Source organism: Carassius gibelio, chromosome A7, assembly GCF_023724105.1.
Source record: "Carassius gibelio isolate Cgi1373 ecotype wild population from Czech Republic chromosome A7, carGib1.2-hapl.c, whole genome shotgun sequence".
In the NCBI taxonomy this organism is placed as follows: Eukaryota; Metazoa; Chordata; class Actinopteri; order Cypriniformes; family Cyprinidae; genus Carassius; species Carassius gibelio.
In genome coordinates, this window is record NC_068377.1 from 35,378,650 (window position 1) to 35,400,791 (window position 22,142).

Here is a 22,142-nt window from a genome sequence, read left to right on the forward strand (position 1 = left end):
TTCATTAGCAGTGTTGCAGAAGCTACTTCGAAACCGTTGTTCGAAACCAACCTATAAACGTCCCAGAATTCAAAGAAGACAAACCCCATTTGAGTTACACACATGCTTAAAAATAACAGCTTTAATAATAATAACAACAAACTAGCTTTAAACAGCCAAAACAGACCAACCTAACTATCCTGACCAAGCTGGGAGAACAGCTAACTGCGTCAGTCAGTATAACGGTTCTATTTATGAGCAGAAACTACAAAAAAAGTCACTAATACTACACTAAAGCTAACGTTTTATGTATGTAAGATTACAAAACTAAAGAGACAGTTCACCTTCAGTTGCACGGCTTGTTTTTTTCTCTCCATAATATGAAATTTAGAAGTTTGTCATGCTAAATCATGACTTGGCTAATTACTGGGATGCTATGTTATATGCTACACAGCTACTGTCACTGTTCGGATAAATGACATAACATTCTATACAATTTTTTTACACATTTTTCCTCAAACCGATTCTGGATCAGAAAGGGACACAAACTTTTTTTCAAAGCCTAGCAAGCTGTCATTTAAATTCTACCTTTGCAGATGCGTCAAACAGCAGGTAACAAAACAACACTGCCTTCGTTATGAAGCAGAGAAATACGGAGTTTGGGCATGAAACTCTAGATGGCACAGTCCGATAGGTCTAGGTCTAAGTCAACATAATAATCGTTTCATGGCTCAGCTGATTGGTTCTCTCTTGTATCGGTAGCCAATGAGCTTGCTGCTCAGCATTCAGATATATGACTAGTGCTTGCTGTAGCAGTTGCAGCTTGCTTAAGAAACCCTCCACCTTCCCCAGCTCCACCTGTATAGATCTGCTAAGAGGCGATTCATTTATGCTATGGGGTTATTTAAAGTATGTTATATTTGCAGCAGCAATATTTATTACATGCTCACAGCAGAATGTTGTAGATGCAGCAGTGCAGCAGATCTGTTCTGCCAAAACCAAATACTTTCACTGTCATGTACATTACCATTGCCAATCCCATGAGAGTTGTCATGACAGAAATGTTGATGGTGAATTATCATTCATTCAGTACTGAATATTGTAGAAAAACGCGGTCCAATGTAATTAAGAAAATAACTACTGTAGTCAATGTTTACAGTTATCAGAGTAATGCATTGCTAGCTTAGCAACACTTAGCTAACTTAAGGCTAAAAAAAAAATCTCTCATATGATTAAAATCAAATTATGTAGCCAAATCAGTCCTGTGCGTTTAATTTTAGTAAGGATGCTCTCTTAAAATGCCTTTTCAGACAAACAACAGAGCATTAATCAGCTCAATAGGTTTTATAACAGTGCACTGACAGATTAGGGTAATATGAACTGTGAAAACGGTCTCATTTACTGACTATTTTCACCTCCCTTGACCACGTCTCTAGACAAGCCCACACTAAAAGACAAAATAAATACACCCGAAGTTGCACCTGAGGGCAAAGTAAACACAACCTGCTTTAAATGCACATCTACCAGTTCCCAGCACCTGTGCGGGCATAAATCAAGCCCATTCTGCCAGCACCAGCTGAATGGGCAAATATTTCACAAGTGTTAAACAGAAGGAGAATAAATGCTATTGATTTCAGGCTTGAGGCCACATAGGCCCAAACATCTCGAGGCTGGTCACATGGTTATGGCAGACGGGTGCTACAATTACACAAACTAGCCAAAACCATCAGTCAGTCATCAGAAGAAAAAGCACTTGTTTGCACACTACTATGAAAGTAAACTTTTTGTTTGTTTTGCCTGAAAAAGTTCAGTTAAAAAGTTTTCATTTAGCATAAAAACCAAAAGATAAACCAACAGTTAATGCAATAATCAATTAAGTATTAAATGTATTTAATAATAGACACTCAAATAAAGGTTGAGTTTTATATAAACATTAAAATTATATAATTTAGGGATTTAGCAGACGCTTTTATTCAAAGCGACTTACAGTGCATTCAGGCTATCACTTTTTACCTACCATGTGTTCCCGGGGAATCGAACCCCCAACCTTGCGATTTATAGCAATGTAATGACAATTATAATGACATGATTATGTTTCTATTCCAATTTGTTGAAAAGGTGGCTCCAATGAAAACTAGTTTTCAAGCTTTGATTAAATAAAGATGACTAATGTGAAGTAAAAATGAATGTGTTTAACAAAATGCTCTTCCCCAGAGTTATTTTTTTCTAGCTAAAAAATGAGTTTATCTATGTTTATGTGATTTTGGTAATGTTAAGGTAAATGCAACATTATGTGACATACTGTTTCCAAGCTGTTTTATTGACGTCTTTTTAAAAACAAGAAATCGATATTGTTAATCTAGGACTGTTGGAGTTTATCCATGTTGTGTGCACCATATGTGCCACCAGAGAAATGGTAATTTTACACTTCTGTTAGAGTCCATGAATTCGGCCCTCCAAAACATTTTTGTCCGAAACCGAAAATTCATTTTGATGCACCACCATTTTGCATTATATTAGCAGTCAGGATAAGTTTGGACATACTTGACATTGGTGTTGGTGCAGATGATGTACTCAATCTCGTCTGAATAAGGGTTCTGGAAGGTGAAGCTGCTGGTTCTGATGAGCATCCACTCTCTGTTCTTCATCCTGAACCGATACATGACCGAGAGAACCTGTCCTTTCAGCTTGACCACCTAAAAACCACAGAAGAACACAGGAGGACGGTGAACATCAGTTCACATCACATGCTTTCAAATCTTAGAAATTCAAACATCACATTATGCAACTGCATGTTACTTTGCGAAGAACTGAAGACCTTTTAGATAACGAATGGTGTAAAACTTGCCACTGACAAAAAAGCCAAATGGGCTTGCTTAGTTGGGGACTCTTAACTTCTGGCAATACCACTGACTTGATTGCACAGACATTATTGGAAGAGAGCTGAACTGGATCACTGAATCATCAATGAACTGATTTTAACAGAAAAATTGACTGTTTGTTAATTGTCCTTTATTCTATTCACAAACCATTTTCCTGTTTGACAAGGTAAAGCACAATCTGGATTGTATAAAGTTAATAAAGGTGACCTGACTTAACTTGACAAACATCACTGAGCCTCTAACTTTGACTTTATTATTTAAGTAAGAACATACAAATGGCTGGTGCAACCCGACTGGGGTCTTTATTTTAATGCTTGACATGAATGAACAATGACTGTAATCGGCAAAAGAATGAGCAAAATATGACCAATCAGTTCCAACAGGAAATACCAAACCTATTATCAAAGTCCCCCACCAGGATCTAAAATTAACACTTATCAAGTGCCAAATGTGAACACAAATTAGCTTTAGAAATTTGGAACATGAGGAATATTATATGCTTTATGGAAGAATGATAATCTGTCCCTCATTGATGCTGGTGACATGAGTGATTCAATTCAGAAAGCAATCAAACCCACTGCATTACAGACAACATCAATGACTAACAACGTTTACCTCAGTGGAAAATCTACCATCATTGGTTTTTCTAGGATGCACAAGGGTTTTTCCCTTTCCCATTTTGAGCTAAAGTCAAACTCTGAACTTCATCCACAGTCACCTCTATCCCATCCAAATACAGAAATTGCTTTAGATACAAAAAGCGGTGTTCAGAGAAAACAACCCTTCACTCAAAAGAGCACGAAATACCATCAGAAAGATCTTCAGAGTTCTGATGAAAACGGCTCTCTTAAACAGCACAGATGGCCAAACTTAAAGGGAGAAAAAATACAGCGAGTTAAAAGAAGAAAAAGGAAAACTTCACTTTTTCGGGCATACCTGTATATTCTGCTTTGAGAGAGGAAGAGGATATGGGAAATATATATATATATTTTTTATGTGGTTGAATTGAAGTGTACATAGTTAAGCAGTACAGAGTTACAGAGTTTAATATAATTGGGAAACATAAATGCAAATCATATAATCTGATATAATTCTGAAAAACAATTTTCAATGACTTCTGTTAGGCCATATAGCAGATTAGCCAATACTGATGATTATATTAGATTATGAATCCAATAACTGTTATATTGACTGATAACAGATATCAATCTACATTGTGAGACTGATAACAAAAAGGTTTATCTTTAAAGTTCAGATTTTAGTATTATTTCTATATTTCTATAATATTATAGTATTTAATTATATATAGAATTAGCTCTTATTTGATTTTCCATTTTTATTTCAGCTTTTTTATGTGCTTTGTCATTTTTATTAGCTTTTGGATTCTTAAATATTTATATTGAAACTTTAAACTTTATTTAAGCTTCAGTTTTAGTAATTCTAGTACCTCAGGTTATTTTATTTCAGTTATGCGCCAAAGCAACATCTCCAATTTCTGTTTAGGGTTTTTAAAGTTTTTTCAAATTTGTGTATTTTATTTATCTAATATTTCAAAAATTTAAGTTGATTTTAAAACGAAGCCATTATGGTTTCTGGATCTCTCTACGGTTTTCGTTTTCCATTCTTTTATGACAAATGGTTTCTTCATCTTCACGCATTCTGTCAAGTAGGAATCCAGTAGTTCGCAACATCAACTGATTTTGTGCAACCCTGTGAATGTATATTTTTCTAGCCTCTGACATCTGCCGAGACTCAAAATCGAAACTACAGGCCAAGAATAACATGCTTTCACAGTCTCGCTATGCATAAATCGTCGGCTTTTGTCCAACTTGACTTCAAAAGTACAAGATAAGACACAGATAAGACTCAGAAACAGGTGTGTATGGCCTGTGTGTGGCCTCGAGTTTTGAAGATGTCCAGTTATCTGAAGGCTTTTCTGGATGTCAGCCAGAGGGGTCTTTATCAGCCATCAACAGACATACGCAGAGAAACAGGCGAAAGTACTTTGACAAATCTCTTTGTGGTGTACTTGACCACTCAACCTTAGCCTTCTGGGAGAAGTGAGGTGGAGGATTGAGGGTCTTTTAAAAAGCAAAGCACATAATATAGAAGGCATGATCATCTATGAAGTAAAAACACTGCACCCATCATTCAAGTGCCCACAATATCATCCCTGACGTGCAATACCAACACACACACACACACACACACACACACACAAACAGACACAAATACAGTTAAGTATTGTATTTGTTTATAATGATAGCTGTTAACTCCCAGATGGGAACTTGTAGAGAAAGAAAAAAGGACCAAAAAAGGACCAAAAGCTGGGGAAATAAAGAGCAGGATAAAAGAAAAACTGAGTTTTTGTAAAAGTCTAAAGATAAGGAGACGGGATAAGGTGCTCTTTACCTCCATCCTTTCTCCTTATCTTTGGTCTTTACAAAAACTCAGTTTTAACATTAGAATTTGTATTAAAATAACTAAATTATAGAATAATAAGAAATCAATTTAAGCTATATATACAAACTATATACATACACTAATAACAAAATGCCCGATAGTAAGTTAAGGATAAAGAAAGGGGTCTGAAAAAGACTGAAAGCCAGGAAAATAAAGAGCAGAATAAAAGAAAAAAGACAGGTTTTGTAAAAGATCAAAAATAAAGAGATGAGGTAAAAAAAACAGCAACAGAGGTGTTGCAACAAGAAGAGCGAGAAGAGGAAATCAAAAAGACCTTGTGAAGAGCACCAGCTTGTGGTTAAATTGGCAACGGGATACAAAAACAGAAAGACAAACAACAACAGAATGGAGAAAACCTCTTCAAATGGCATCCAAACAGAAGCGACCACTCAACCACTCTCCAATGTTCTCAGCAGGTACTCGATGGACTCAGAGAAACTCTCAGCGGTGGCCAATCAACACGTATTAACTGATGGAGACTTTCAGCTACTAGTACTGAATGATTAACCAAACAGCACAAGTTCACTTCCTAGTGCTGACTAGAGCGGGGAAGCAAAGGATTGTCAAGTAGAATATGTTTTTACTGGCAAGCAATGTTTCACATAATGTCACCCCAGAGCTCAGAGTTTGCTCTTTCACAGCTCTGGAGTCTATCGAGTTCTCACCTTGTCTTAGATTTTTCTCCTAAACTTCCTGAGAAGAAACAAATATAGCTGACATTAGGTGAGCCTTGAGCTATAAAATGTATGTAGTCAGCAGCTCAGATCAACTGCTCATGGGAAAAATATCATGAGTTCATTTTGAGATGGTTCATGATGCAGACCTGACAAATCTGAGCATGGTTTGAGATCTCTTGAAACGTTAGCAGATACATGAGAGGACCCATTCGCATGTGTTTCTCTCAGGATATTAAAGAAACATGACTTTGATTCATGTCTTCATCAGAAAGAAGTTAAATCTCAATGAGAAACATCAAATGAACGTTTTTTCAAAGGTATTATGAAAATCTTAAAGAAGTTAAGAAATGTCTAAATTGTAGGAAGTTCATAAAAATGTTCTTAAGGGCAAGTTCTCAAATATTTCCTTAAAAGCTTCTTAATTTTATTAAGAAGAAAATTATGGCTTTGGTGTTTTCTGATTATATGGTGATTCTTAAATATAAAAATTCTATAGAAGAAGAATATTATTCTTAAGAATATTTAATGAATCCATTCCTAGGAGACTCCATTAGCTCTTATTTTATCTTGAAGAGAACATCGAGAGATCTCATTTATGATTTCTTCCCTACAGGATCACGGAGCTGATGACTGTGAGTGGGACTGGATCACCGCTGGATGTTGGGTGTGTTTTGGTTGGTGTACCTGCTGGAAGCTCTCTCGCAGGTGGCTCTGGTCCTCTGGGTGGCAGAACTCCAGAATGTCTTTGCCGAGAAGATCCTGTGCAAACCCAATAAAAAGAACAAGAGTCAAGTGAATTTGATATGAACTTGATCGGAACAAACTCTTTGTACTTTTTAAACACAGAGAACAGACAGCATCAGGGTCATAATGAATAATCACTGGAAAATGTTGACTATTTCCAGAATAAGCCTCAATATTCTCTATTATTTAGAGAACAGTCTGACTTGTCATGAATCTGTGATTGAGGCTGAAATATGTATTGCATTCCAAATTCTAAATATTGGACAGAGTTGTTGCTCCCGCCCCTCCCCTTCAGACATGATGCTTACGCAGGTTGCCAGATTGAGGACACATAAGAGTAACAAGCACAGTTATCAAATGGAAGCGATGAGACCTAAATTGAACGTAGATGAGAGGCCTCTGGTTACACTGCTTTTTAGATGGATGCTGAGGCTTTTAAGGTTGGTTAGAATCTGTGATCTCTGATCCAGTTTGTTTGCTCGTTTCCATGGCTGCAACCCGGGGGATTAAAATACTTTTGGGTAAATTGGCAGTGGGCGGAATCACACAGACCAAAACAAACAGACATTCCAACATGTAATGCACATTTCAAAGTAAAATAACTGGCTGTTTCACGTTTATTTGTAAAAACAAATACGTTTCCTAAATATCTGCAAACATATAACTGCATTTTTATGCTTAAGTGCAGACAAAAAAGTTAAATAAAGCTCCTTTAATATACAGTTGCATGTTGAGTGAAACTGACCTGAGGCTGGTAGCCAATCACGTTGATGCAGCGAGGGTCCACGAAAGTGATAATGCCATCCGAGTTGTGGCGGGAAAGGAATTCTGTCGGCACAGAGAGTCCGTTCATATCCATGGAAACTGGAGAACTGGTCACCTGAGAGACGAGATAAAGAGATTTTTACTTGTTTTGTTTGATAGGATTCCTAAGACTATGAAAGAATTAGTTATAGTTGTCTATGCACATTAAGATGTGGGAGGGTATTTATTGAATAAAAATCACATTTAAGAGCTAGACATATCAAAAATACATGAATTTAGACATATTTTGAAACATTAAGTGAACATAAATGCTTAATGAAAACATAAATAGTTTTCTGCTGTGACCATGAGTATAACAAGTGAGTTTGTTATTTGAGAGCTGACATGGTGCTGTAATGAAAGACGAATTAAGCTCCCAGAAATATCACGCAATAAAAAATATAAATAAGTTAAGGTAACCGACAGATTCAACATATCCTAATACATCTTATTAGAACATGTTAATAGTGTTGCCATGTGGTTACTAGGGTGTTCTAGTTGTTAGAATGCTGCCATGTGGTTGCTAGGATGTTCTACTTGATAGAATGTTGCTATGCAGTTATTAGGATGCTCCAGTTGTTACAATATTGCCATGCAGTTGCTAGAATGTTCTAGTTATTAGAATGTTGCCATGAGGTTACTAGGATGTTCTATTTGTTAGAACATTGCCATGCAGTTACTAGGGAGTTCTAGTTGTTAGAGTGTAGTTATGGGATTGCTAGGATGTTCTAGTTTTTAGAATGTTGTAACGAGCTTACTAGATTGTTCTAGTTGTTAGAATGGTGCTCTGTGGTTGCTTGCTAGGGTGCACCTGTTAGAATGTTGCCATGAGGTTATTATGATGTTCTAGTTTTTAGAATGCTGCCATGCGGTTGCTAAGGTGTTGTACTTGTTATAATGATGCCATGCAGTTACTAGAATGTTCTAGTTGTTACAATGTTGCCATGCGGTTGTGGAGCACCGGGACTTTTCCCGGTGGGCCGCTGGTCAATGTGGGCGGCCCACCCAGTACACAAATATATAATATATATATATTTTTTTTTTTAAATGACGGAAATCATAATATTACATATCTTTTTTATGCAAATGGATGAGTGAGTTCAATTGCGCGACAAGTAGTGTGTTTTATTAGCATGTAAGGGTTTTCCCTTCCTCCCTGTTTAGTTTAGTCTACTCCATTGCGTATCTTGAAACACGCCCCCTTTCACGTCGTCTAATTTACAGAGAGAGAGAAAGATTCATCTAGTACAGCAAATTTCTCTGAGCAGCAGGCCACTGTATACGTTCACTTAAAACATAACCGACTGTGTTTACAAGAATACTTGCAGAGACAATTATTTTGAGATAATTTTGTGTGTAAATGTTTGTTCAGAAGTTACGATACGTGAAAGATTATTAATTCTGTGTACGCGCATTGTCTGAAACTGCTCTCAGTGCGTCCTCTGAACGAGTGCGGACAAGCTCCGAATGTGTGCGAATGGTTTAAAACGCTTGAATCGTCAAGATTTAGAAACAAGTGCAAATGATCGACTATGATCTGTTATTCACAAATCGGATCATGAACTTGTAATAATGAGCCAAAGATTATTGAACATCTTGAATGAATAAAGACGTCAAGTTCATCTGTAAATCACATAAAGCTATCGTTTGAGTTTATAATCTTTTATTTCATGCATGATTCGTATGGATCTGTTAACTGAATGCAAAGTGTGAGTGCTAGGAGATACATTTGCTAGCATGTACAGCTGCTCCACGCAGGTTTTTTTTTTTTTTTTTTTTTTTTAAATGGAGGATCAGTTCCCCTATTTGTAAAAAAAAAAAAAAACTGTTTACTTAAATATTAAATTAATAAATGACAGCAAAACAGAGGCGCATGCATTATGATGTCGTGGGCTGCTGTGAGCCAGAAAGTCCAGGGCCACTTTTTGGTACCCAGTCCGCCCCTGCTGGTGTGTTCTACTTGTTATAATGTTGCCATGCAGTTACTAGGATGTTCTAGCTTTTACAATGTTGCCATGCATTTGTTAGGGTATTTGTTGTTTTTAGAATGTTGCCATGAAGTTACAATAGGATATATTACTATGGTGTTGTAGACATTAGAATGTTACTATGTGGTACGTAGGGTGTTCTTGACAGTTGCAATAGTGTTCAGCTTGGCTGCTTGATCGTTACTATATGGTTCCTATTGTGTCCCAGGGAGTTGGAAACATGTTGGCATGCAGTTGCTAATAGCTATGTTTTTTTGCCATATATTTCAGAGATTCAGACATACCTGCAGTCTTCCAATCGCAACCAAGCAGTATTTGCTGGTTTGACCTGCTTCTGTGTCTTCATCCGGAATGGTCATGCCTGGAAAGTCACAAGAACAGCCATTTGTCCAAACAAACACTAACAGCCAACTGAAAACGTGGAGATCCTGATGACTAACATGTTTATTCCTACATAATTTTCTAATGAAATGCTCTATTGCAACAGCACACAAGGACCTGTTTGGAAATCTTTACACAAGAACCAGTCTTCGATCGCACTAATTAGCATCTGTTTGATATTTTTGTCCATGTCTCTCTGACTCATCAGGATTTTTTATTCTTTATGCATAATGTCTTATTTTAGTTCTCCAAAATCAGTAGCAAAATGGTTATTGTTCCTGGACGCTGTTGTGCCATGTTTATGTGGAGTAAATGGGACATGAAGTCATGGCAGATGGGAATCAAGGCGGCGATTCATGTCCTGGAGTTTGCTTAACCAGGAACATGAATCTCTTTAATTACTTTAATGATTTCTCGTTGACACACTTCCTACTTTGCCTTAACCTCATTACGGTTGATGGCTAAAAAGCTTTGCAGGATACAACGATCTTTGTTAATGACTCAAAGAAAAGAAAAAACAAACGACAGAGAGAACATAAGGTAAAAAAATACTTTATACTTTCACACTTAATAAAAAAAAGAATAAAAAGTTACGAGTATCTTTTTTTCCAACAGAATTGTTCTTATTACACTTTTTTTCTACTAATTGACGCTATTTTCAACTTATTTTATCGTTAAAATGTTTTATAATAAAAAAATTGGAAGAAAAGTGAGATGTGGGCCTATTGTCATGTCCATAGAGTGCATCAGACAGACTTCAGAAGTAAAAAACAAACAAAAAAATATATATTTTCTCCATAGAATTAATTTTGAATGATAACTTGTAAAAAGTAGTTGCTAACTGGTGGTTTATGCTTTTATTGAGGTCATCAGCCCAAACCATTCAGCTTAGCCATTCAGAAGTCGTGGCCTAATGGTTAGAGGGTTGGACTCCCAATCGAAGGGTTGTGGGTTCTAGTCTCGGGCCGGACGGAATTGTGGGTGGGGGGAGTGCATGTACAGTTCTCTCTCCACCTTCAATACTTCAATACCACGACTTAGGTGCCCTTGAGCAAGGCATCGAACTCCCAACTGCTCCCCGGGCGCCGCAGCATAAATGGCTGCCCACTGCTCCGGGTGTGTGCTCACAGTGTGTGTGTGTGTGTTCACTGCTCTGTGTGTGTGCGCATTTCGGATGGGTTAAATGCAGAGCACAAATTCTGAGTGTGGGTCACCATACTTGGCTGAATGTCACTTCACTTATTTTTTTTATATTCGTGAATTTGCAGCAGCAGAATTCATGGTGAATCACTACATTACCCATGATTCTCCAGTGATATCTTCACTGATCAAAGAATTGAGATAAGCAAAATGGGCCAAAAGAACACATTTCCCATTATTTCAATTTACTTATTTTGCATTTACATAAAACATTCCCTATATATAATCAACATCTTTAATTAATAGATTTATATTTTTCCATCGTTTCTATCAATGCCATTCACAATGATTCACTGGATTGTAGTTCTTTCCCTTCCCTCATTAAAGCCTGTACAAAGTCTTATACCTTTTTGTCTGGTTTTCAAATACTATTTTTTGCTTAGATTCAAAGTTTATAATGTGATTAACCTTGATTCAGAACAATTTAAAGATTTTCTATAAATGAATGAGGAAAACACTGGAAAAACTAGAACCAAGGCCACTGAAAAACTCTTGCACTCTATTGCAGACAGTCTTCTCAAGGTTAAACTAATTCAAAAGAGTACCTTTTGAGTCTTTGAGACCAGTTCATTTAAAAGGATCGCTTCATAAGACTCTACATTTGTCACACTGTGTGTTTGCTTTGTATGCATGCAGCAAATATATACAGAACAATATAAATGCAGAGAGATATATGGACAATTCATTGTCATTAGTTCATGGTCTGTTCCCAGCATTCACACTGCAAACTATCACCCTGATTAAATACAACTCAATTCATCAGCGGTGCATGGCGGTGCAGGGAACACTAGTTCGCAAAACGAATGACTCTGTGCTACAAATAAACAGGAACGGTATATATATCACTGCATAAATGACACATTTAAGAAAAAAAAAAACTTCTCTACAAACCAGCCTGCATACCATGGACAGATGCACCGATGGTTTGAATTAATTTACTGCTTTTAATTTGCACAAACTGACATTATACAAGCAGACAGAATTCATTTGGTCGCATATCAAAGTAATAAAGAGCACATAAAGTCTTGTGTTTGTTTTGCAAATGCTAGAAAACTGATCAACAATGCATATCACGGCCATCTGGTGAGGCCAGAGCGCTTCCTAAATGTTAATGCAGTGATCAGTGTGATGAAAACGATACGAGATGTCTTTGTTTAGATCGCTACATTCCAATATGACACCATAATGGCTGACAATCAAGTGTTGCAGGTTATTTTTATCCTTACTTTGTGCCACTATGCAACGAACATGATGTCCAGCATGTGTAATTAATTTTTACGACACACATTTGTTGGGAGATGCGCTTGGGGGATACCTGGAAAACCTCCAGCAAAGATACGAGGCTAAAAGTTCACATTTTTGAGTTCAGGGTTGCTCAATTCTCTATCCATTTCTTCTTTTCTCACTGCACACATGCTGTTGTGCTAATGGGAATCACAGGCTGGGGGGGATCTTGCATGCCGGTGTCATATGGGAGTCATCCAAAACTCCAGACAGTTCTGCCGACTGAAGGATTCTAATGGAATTTTAGCACCGAATTCCAGAGTTCTGATAGTTCAAGAAGTTCAAACACATGTTCCAAACAATGTGTTCAATTAGGCTTCGGATTGCGAGTTCAGGATTTACGGTAAGCAAAACACATTCATAATATTGCTACTCCTCATTTGTACTGGAGCAAAATATATTAATGATAATAATTTTAACAACTGGAACTTTGTTGTAACAATTACTGACACACATAAATGTACTGGTTCCAAAAAAGATTCACTGAATCATTTGCATCACTGATATTAAATGCAAACTTAAAGGAATAATTAATTCACCCAAAAATGAAAACTCTCAACCTATAATTATCTTCAGGATGCTCCAAACCCATAAGACTTTGGTTAGTCTTAAAAACACAAAATACGATTTTTTTAATTAAGTTTGAATAATTTATGAGGTATTGAATAAACGAGTACATTGAATCAGCGATGATGGGTGAGCTTCACTGTTTACCATTATGTCTCCTCTAGGTAGTGTATGTGTATTAATAAATATGAATAATATTTCCATAACAATTAAATATAATATTAGCCTCAAATCATCTTTTAGTTACTCATTCCACAAACCTGGTACTCTTCTGAGTATGTGTTTGCGTCTCTCAGAATTGTTTGTATATTCAAATGCTTCTCTGTGATTCAGTGGCTTTGAGTGTGTTTGTGTAAGTACCCGCTGGCGGCCAGGCCTTGATGTAACCGGTACAGTGCACAACAGAGTACTGCGCCTCCCCCTCCTTAGATGGGCCAAGACCGTTCCTGTGAACGAAAGAGACACAGAAAGAGATTGAAACAAACAAAACATGTCTGGTACTAGTGTTTGCTACTTTAAAGTTGGCATTTGGGACATATGAGGATTTGGATCTGATTTGGAAAGCCGGGACGCACCTCAGCAAAAATGTTCCCTTCAGCATTTCACATCAAAACAAAACACAGAAGCACAACAACAACACGACTCCATCTGCACACATCAAGATGATTGCAGTTCTGCTTTCCTAAAGCTTGTATTTCAATACTTTTTTCAATTCACTGCTGTTTAAAAAAATGGGGTTGGTAAGAGTTTATGTTTTTATGTTCTTGTGCTCACCAAGGCCGCATTTATTTGATCAAAAATACATTAAATTTAAAATTAAATAAACAAAGTTCATCATTAATGTCTTTATATTTTTTGATCGTTTCAATGCATCATTTTGTATAAAAGCTAATTTCTTACTGACCCCAAACATTTGAAAGGTATAGTAACTTATAATTAATCTTAAGTTTAGTTTTAGTAAATTTTGGTAACACTTTACTATATGGACCGATTCTCACTAATATACTTGTTGTTTGCTAGCATGCATTTACTAGCTGTTTATTAGTTCTTATAAACCACATATTAATGCCTTAGTCTGCATAACAATATTTTAGATCCCTTAATCCTGCCCCATACCTAAACTTAACACCTACCTTACTAACTATTAATAAGCAGTAATTAGAATTAAGAGTTTAAAAGCCGTAGTTAACAGTTGGTTAATAGTGACAGTTGGCTCATAAAATAAAGTGTGAACAAAATTTTAATTTCAGTTAAGTTTTATTATTTCAATTTCTTGATATTTCATGCAAGTAATGCAATTTCTATGATAATAACACCCACATACAAAAATATTCACTGAAAATAATAGCTTAGGGGATATTAGAAAAGAGAAGGGAAACTAAATTTGCACATTATTTACCCTGAATCAGTTCCATCTATTAATACGAAGAACGTTGTGTGTCTTTCTCATAATATTCTTCATGCACAATCCAATCCCCCCGTCAAATCAGTCAAGATTAGATTGAACATTTTCCATTTACTTTGCATTCATTTTTTTTTTTTTCAGATTTCGGGTCCAACTTCTAGCTATGCCATTTGCATTCATTATTTCATTCTCCTGCAAGAAACACCAGGTCATGGGTTTGATTCCCAGGGAAAACATGTAATGATAAAAATAACGCGCGCTACAGCAATTACAATTGAGTGCAAGCTCTGAGACAGGGGAAGAACATAGTGGAATATGGAAAAACTGTGACGTTTTCCTTTAAATAATAATGAAAATCTATATTTATTATTTGAGATTTATTATCCAACAATATCCCTCATCAACACTGGCCCCTCTGACCTTGTTTTGTGAACTTTACGAACTGTTGTATAAATTCTTGACACACGTACACCATTTATCAACTAGACATGTATACTTTGTACACAGATATTCCTGGAAGAGGTGATTCCTGCATTCCAGAGCTGTCAAAACCCGCACAACACACAGCGCTGCAAGACTGATGCAGACGAATAACACCTGCTGCGGAGGAGCCCAGCGGGTTAAACATCAGGGTCAAAGGGCAAATTACAGGAGAAATTAACAGGAACATTGGCGTGAAATTCTTAGGAGCAAATTCTAAGAATTTACTTTAAGGAAACTAAATTCCTTGAAGAATTCATGTAATGCCAAATGTTCTAACTGACACCGAAAAGTGCCGCAAGACAAATTGTGGTTCAGATAAGATAAGAGTTTATTTAATAAACTGTGTGCTGCTACTTTCATTGTTTCAAGACTAACCATTATTCCATGGAAAAAGAAAAAAAAAAGAAAGAAAACTGAAACATGCAGTCATTATTTAAAAAGTTGCTGGTGTAACTGATGTATTCAAGTTCATTCAGTCAGGTTAAATTATATTTTTTATATTTTTTGACTTAAATCAAACTAGTTAATTTGTATGTTAACACATCAAACTAGATGTGGAGCTAGATTTTTAGGTTATTTTCTAATACCATGATATTACTTTTTTCTTAGTTTAGTTTTTAAATGGTTGGATTGCATATGTAAGCCCAAAAATGAAGAATTAGCAATGTTATGTACTAATGCATAAGCTGTGCTTTAATTTAGAGGATGTTTGGTCAATAGTTTGGGGTTGAATAACTGCAGAATTGGTTGAAAATGTGAAATTTAAAAACTGCTTCGAAAAAAAAAAATCATACCTGTATCTCTTTCTCATGCTGGACAACCGATTCAGTGAGATATGATCCAGTGGAGCACTTCCACACCTACAGAAACATATAAAAACAGATAAAGCCTCATCATAAATGGATAAGAATACAAATGCAATGTACATTTTTCTTAAACATTAAGGCTTGGAAACCTTAAATTAAATCGGTTATGATAATAAAATGATGAAAAGAAAAATATTAAAAAAGAATATTCGTATTAAACTAAATGTATTCAAGGGCTGTATTAACCAGATAATTATGTAACAAACAAATAAAAATAAAAGAGGAAATAATGTTTTTTTTTTGTTAAACATTAAACTTTGGAAACCTACCTAATTATATTTATACCCAGTTATGGCATTGATGATCATTATATAAAATAAAAAAACAGCATTATTTTTATAATAATAAAAGCATAAAAGAGCAAATATTCAGATTAAATATGTACTCAGAGGTTGTGTAAAGACAATTCAAATTTTTTGTTAAACTTTAAACTTTGGAAACCTCAGCATAATTATTGGCACTTGTGGCACAAATGATCACTTATTTTAATAAAAATGATATTTATTTATTTTTCTGTTGATGATAAAAACTCAAATTATAATTCCTTAAGTGTAGCATAATCAGCAAAGAAGATTCAGGTTAAATTATATGTACTCAGAGTTTGTGTTAATGAATTAATGTATTAATAAAAGATGGATACTTAGATAAAAACAAGAATAATATAAAAAAAAACTCAAAGCTAAAAAAAGGTGATTTTTACAAGTCAGTTCAAAGTGAAAACTAATAATTATTTAAAGCACGAGCACTGATGTATTCTAGTTACCATATCATGACTATACATAGCCATTATGATTTCAAGACTACATGAGTGACCTGAAATCTATAAACCATGTTGAGGAGTTAAAAAAAAGTTCACATCTGTTCCAACTTGAGCTGTTTATCTCTCAAAATCACTTCCATTCAACCTGGCAACACAGTCTGTCATCCCTCGGGTCTTTGTCAAATAGGTTGTCCAGTGTTCGTGAACGCAAGTTACGCAAATAAACAGCACGTACATTTTTGGATGACAAGCGTCCCTCAGAGTTGAGTCATGATATCTAATAGCATTAAAGCAGTGTGTAAGAACAATGATCATGTTTTCAAAGGGTTCTGTTTATCCCAAGCATTTTTACACACACTCAACAGATGCGCTCATTTGCTGGCATGCGGTTTCAATCTGTCAAAGAGCCACAAATAGAAAACGTTAAACATGAGCACATTCTTGATGTCCCTAACTCTCATATTTCTGTGCTGAAGGAAGCACAAAAACACATGTGGCTTAATCATACGTTATGTTGGAATTTGCTCGTCATGGTTTGTGACTTAAACTAGTACGGACATTTGAAACAAATTCGGGAAATGCATGTTTGCATCTGTTGCTAGCCTAAAAAGAGAGATTCAAAACAACATAATGAATGAAAACACCATCTCAACATACCGCAGGATGGACAGGAATGTTAAGCAACAACAGCAATCAAGTTTCTGTTTGCCTCATTGCTGAACAAATCCAATTATTAATGCATTTTGTCGTCTTCAAAGTTTATGAAACAGTAAAATTATATTGTTATGCTCAAAATAAAAGATGGAAAAAAACACAACGTCGTTCATATCGACAACATCGACAATGTAAAAAAAATTGTCGACAAATATTTTTCTTGTCGAGTACCCATTTTCTGGACTATAAGTCACACTTTTTTTCATAGTTTGGCTGGTCCTGTGACTTATAGTCAGGTGCGACTTATTTATCAAAATTAATTTAACATGAACTGAGAGAAATTAACCAATAGAAAACATTACCGTCTCCAGCCGCGAGAGGGCGCTATACGCTATATATATGCTGCTCTACGCTGCTCAGTGCTCCTGTAGTCTACACTGAAGACATAGAGCACCCTCTCGCGGCTGTAGACGGTAATGTTTTCTCTTGGTTCTTGGTTCTAAATAAATGTGACTTATAGTCCAGTGCGACTTATATATGTTTTTTAACTCGTCATGACGTATTTTTGAACTGATGCGACTTATACTCAGGTGCGACTTATAGTCCGAAAAATACGGTAGTCGTTTTATGTCATATGACCTAATGTAAGAGTCTGCAATAACGTGTTTTGACCAGTGTGGCGCTGTAGCGCAAGACTGTAATTCAGCTCTCCAGATGCAGATCAAGAAAAGACGACGCTGCGCTTCAGAGCAAAGGCAGCCAAACCTGAGGCTTCTGAGCGGCATTTGGATGATTATGTAAATATATACAGTGCGCTTTCCTCTCAATAACAAAATAAACAGTTTAAAACGCATCTTATTACAGAGATGTGGATGTTTGCACAAGCTCTGTAATTCAGTACTCCAGTAAAGTCCAATCACATCACGTTTATTTATTTTACTACTTTATGCAATAGACAGTCTTGGATCAAGCAGCTTTACAGTATTATTAAACATGAAATACTAGAGTTAGTGTCGCTTTCAGAACTACGACTTGATTTTCTGTTATAAAGCAACTCTCCAGTGTAGAGTTAGCAAATTATAAAATCATTTTATTAGTATTAGTATCTAGCTCATGACTGTTTTGATTATCATAAGCCTATAAGGTATTTTAAGAAAGATTATGTTGTGAATATTAGTTTATCCAAAAAAATAAAACGTCTTTTCACGTAACCTTTATTTTGTTTCTTATTCATATGACTTTCAAAAATATATTTTAGGTAATTAAATAATTCAATGGTGAATACGAGAGTTTCTCTGCCATCTAATTTTATGTGCCAAATATATTTATTTGTATATATTAATTGTAGAACTGTAATTACATAATATGACTTTCAAAAAAAACGTATTACCTTTATTTGTTAGAATTTTATAACTCAATATTTTATTTAATTGCAAAAGATGAATAAATCAATAAATGTCTACTGATTAATCAGTAAAATAATCGATTAGTTGATTAATCGGTCTAAAAATCGTTTGATTCATCGATTATCAAAATAATTGTTTGTTGCAGTCCTATTTAAAGTCAACGCTTCCAACGCAACCTGCCATTGATGAGTTTTTACGGCTTTTCGTGTATTTCACTATTATACACTCGGGGGCGTTATTACACATCTTCCGGACGAGTACAAAAGCTGCAGAACAAAAACACACATGAACAGGACAGAAAAACTAGCCATCTCTTATGTAAACAGATGCATGTGATAAATAATGTGACCATCTGCAAATACTGAATATTATCTAGATGTAGTTTTGGACAAAAATGGGATTTTCTCACCTTTCTCTCAAAATTATACATTTATAAGTGTCAATGCTTTAAGCTAGAATAAAACATTGATCTTTTCTGATCTTTGATCTTTATTTTGGTGTATTGCATATTCAAATTTGAGTGAAAATCGTCAAAATCGCTGGTGGTGGCTGGAAACTTTAAAAAAAATGCTGGTGGGGAAAGAGGTGTGATATATAAGTGTGAATTTATTTAGAAGTAGAGACATACATTTTCCACAATAATAACCTTTTCAAACAAACAGTAAAATCAATTTGTTGAGAATGGCATCGTAATATCTATAAAATGGACATGATGACTTCTCTAATCTTGGGGAATTTAACACAAGGTTTACAAAACGCTTGCTCTTGAAAGATGAGCTCAGTGCAGAGTTTACTTTAACCAGCTCCTCCACTGAATCACAGCCTGTGTGTATGATAAATAATAGATGTTTATATTTTCTATTGACCGTTCAATGGGCGTATCATTTCTGACAACCACTGTACGCGGTAGACCTATCACAACAGACTGGGCCATACGACCATTTAGAGCAGAGTAGGCTCACGGAAAGAAGGGATTTTGAGAAACTGAAACTTTGAACTGCTTTGTTTGAGAATCACTGAAAAATTAGGTGATATTAAATGCATATTTAGAGAAAACTAAAGCTTTTTTTGACCTTGCATACATGTAAACTGTAGGAGACACCAAAATAAAATCAGGAACCTTAAAATGGCATTAAAAAGGGTCACTTGAACCACCATCATGATTATGATCATGAGATCTGTGAGCTCATGGAGAGCATAAACTGTACCTCATTCTGCAGATGAAGGAACGTCTGGAGCCCATGCACATTCTCATAGAGGACTGCTGTCCTTCCTTCTTCACCGTCCCCGTCTTCAGGTCCAGAATACGTCCTGAAAGACAAGAAAGAGGAAAGAGGTTCAATTAGGAATTTGAATTTTTTATTAATTTGTTGTAGAGTATCTCTAACAAAACCCCTTACATGACATTTAAAATGTTTTAATTGCAAATGATACAGATAACACAAATCTTTGTATTAAGTGAGATTTTTTTATGTCTATTCTGCTCTCCAAGGCTGCATTTATTTGATCAAAATACAGTAAAAACAGTAATACTGTATAATATTTATTTTATATTTAAAATAATTGTTTTCTATTTTAATGTTTTTAGCAATCATTCTATTAAATCAATAAATGATAATTATTATAAAAAAATTATATATATATATATATATATATATATATATATATATATATATATATATATATATATATATATATTTTTTTTTTTTTTTTTTTTTTTTTTATCTAAAAAAATGATAAAAATACATTTTAATATAAATAAAAACATAAATGTGTAAAATATTTGTAATGAAAAAAAAAAACACACTACAATTCCTGATAATAAGAAATACACTTCCGGTGTACTGATATTAATTGAAGACACCAGGGTGATGATACATTTTTTTTAGTTTCACATGCATTTACTTTCAACCAGTAGTTGAATCATCATTTGCTGGGATGCAAGTATCGAATATACCAATAAGAATCAAAATACTGCCACAACCATTGGGTGCACCTGCTATTACTTCATATCACTTTAACATCACACTCACACATTCATTTGAAATGACTAGATTTATGAGAGTGATTAAGCATGGCTAATTTTATTGTTTCTTTGCCTGACACATGGAACAAATGTGTGCTATCCAAATTGTGTTTTTACTGGTTTAGTTGATTATACTCGTACACATCCCTAATTTGAATCATGACCATGATGGCCTTAAGTAACAAAATACAATTCTGAGATGCCGCAGTACCAGTAGAAGTGCCGTTCAATCCTAATAAATCCCATAACAAAACACCAACGTGCCCACAAACACCTTCAGATGCATAGTAAATATTATAACCATCTCGATCACAGCTATAGCATCTGCTTGATTACAAAACACAGAATCCTGGCTATAATAACCAAATCAACCATTTTAACATTGTTTTCTCCCATCTGTCTCAGCAAGAATAAGGGAGGAACACGATCAGAAGCAGCCAAAAAATTTTACCGACTTAAAACACCCTCAACAATAGTCAAAGAGTGAGTTATACTGCTTGGAAGGCTGATACCTAAGAAATGATCCAAAAGCTCAGGATTATTGAAGCCTGAAGTTATTTCCATAAACAAATTAGCTGACATGCCTTTCAGCGGAGAAGCAGCGGTCTCTGAACTGATCCGGTGACAGCTGCTAAAGCCCCCAGGAGCAGATCTAATTGTTGAGAAGTCTTTCCACTCTGAAGGACAGACGCCAAGAAAGTTGGAAGCATTTAAAAGCTATTAATACTCCTTCTCGAAGACGGATAACAGCATGCACACTCAAGTACATCAAGAAAGAGGCCCTTGGTAGTTGTTGTTCAACAAACAAATGGGTGAAAAACTATATGGAGATGATAAACGAAGCCAAACCATAATCGTGAATCATCCAGACTGTGACCCACTGCCCTACCAAAACGAATATGTCATGCTGTAATATCGGCCTTTCAACAAGGCAAAACCTCGCTGGAAATGGAAAATGATTTCAGCCGCAAAAGGTTTTTCGAGGCCAATATAATAACAGTTTAGTGATGTCAAATTAGACAGGAATTTTTCCAGACGTCAACTGCAATCACCTCCAAAACAAAAAACGAACTTTTTTTGGACTTTGATATCTTCCACCAGTCAAAATGGCAGAGGTCTCCGAGGTGATGTAGGATGACATGACTTTTGTGATAAAGTGCCAACACTGAGCTCTGGCACTGAATACATTTAGATAACGGAGGGATATATAAAAATAAAATAAAAACATCTTGCGCCATGTATATAAGACAATCATATAGCAATCTAGAGATGGGACGTCTGTCTTCAGATGGGTGGGTGGAACCAGATGCTACCAAAACGAAGGCAACAATAAACCAAAAACAAACAACCATTTGAAATAGGCAACATATTTAATCTTTCAAATCCGATTGACCTCATGGTTTGAAGTGAAGTGAAGTGAAGTGACATTCAGCCAAGTATGGTGACCCATACTCAGAATTTGTGCTCTGCATTTAACCCATCCGAAATGCACACACACAGAGCAGTGAACACACACACACTGTGAGCACACACCCGGAGCAGTGGGCAGCCATTTATGCTGCGGCGCCCGGAG

General features: G+C 35.6%; 1 protein-coding gene across 4 annotated transcripts in view; it reads right to left on the reverse strand.

The window, feature by feature from the left end:
• LOC128017380 (aryl hydrocarbon receptor nuclear translocator 2) overlaps positions 1-22,142 on the reverse strand; it is a 69,176-nt gene that overhangs the window by 23,480 nt on the left and 23,554 nt on the right. For all 4 annotated transcript variants that reach the window (XM_052602744.1, XM_052602747.1, XM_052602745.1 and 1 more), the window contains 7 exons: positions 19,752-19,854; positions 15,652-15,717; positions 13,330-13,415; positions 9,822-9,898; positions 7,491-7,625; positions 6,686-6,760; positions 2,524-2,675 (listed from right to left, as the gene is read on the reverse strand). In XM_052602744.1, the coding sequence (XP_052458704.1) occupies positions 2,524-2,675; positions 6,686-6,760; positions 7,491-7,625; positions 9,822-9,898; positions 13,330-13,415; positions 15,652-15,717; positions 19,752-19,854 (694 nt within the window). The remainder of the gene's footprint in view (positions 1-2,523; positions 2,676-6,685; positions 6,761-7,490; positions 7,626-9,821; positions 9,899-13,329; positions 13,416-15,651; positions 15,718-19,751; positions 19,855-22,142) is intronic.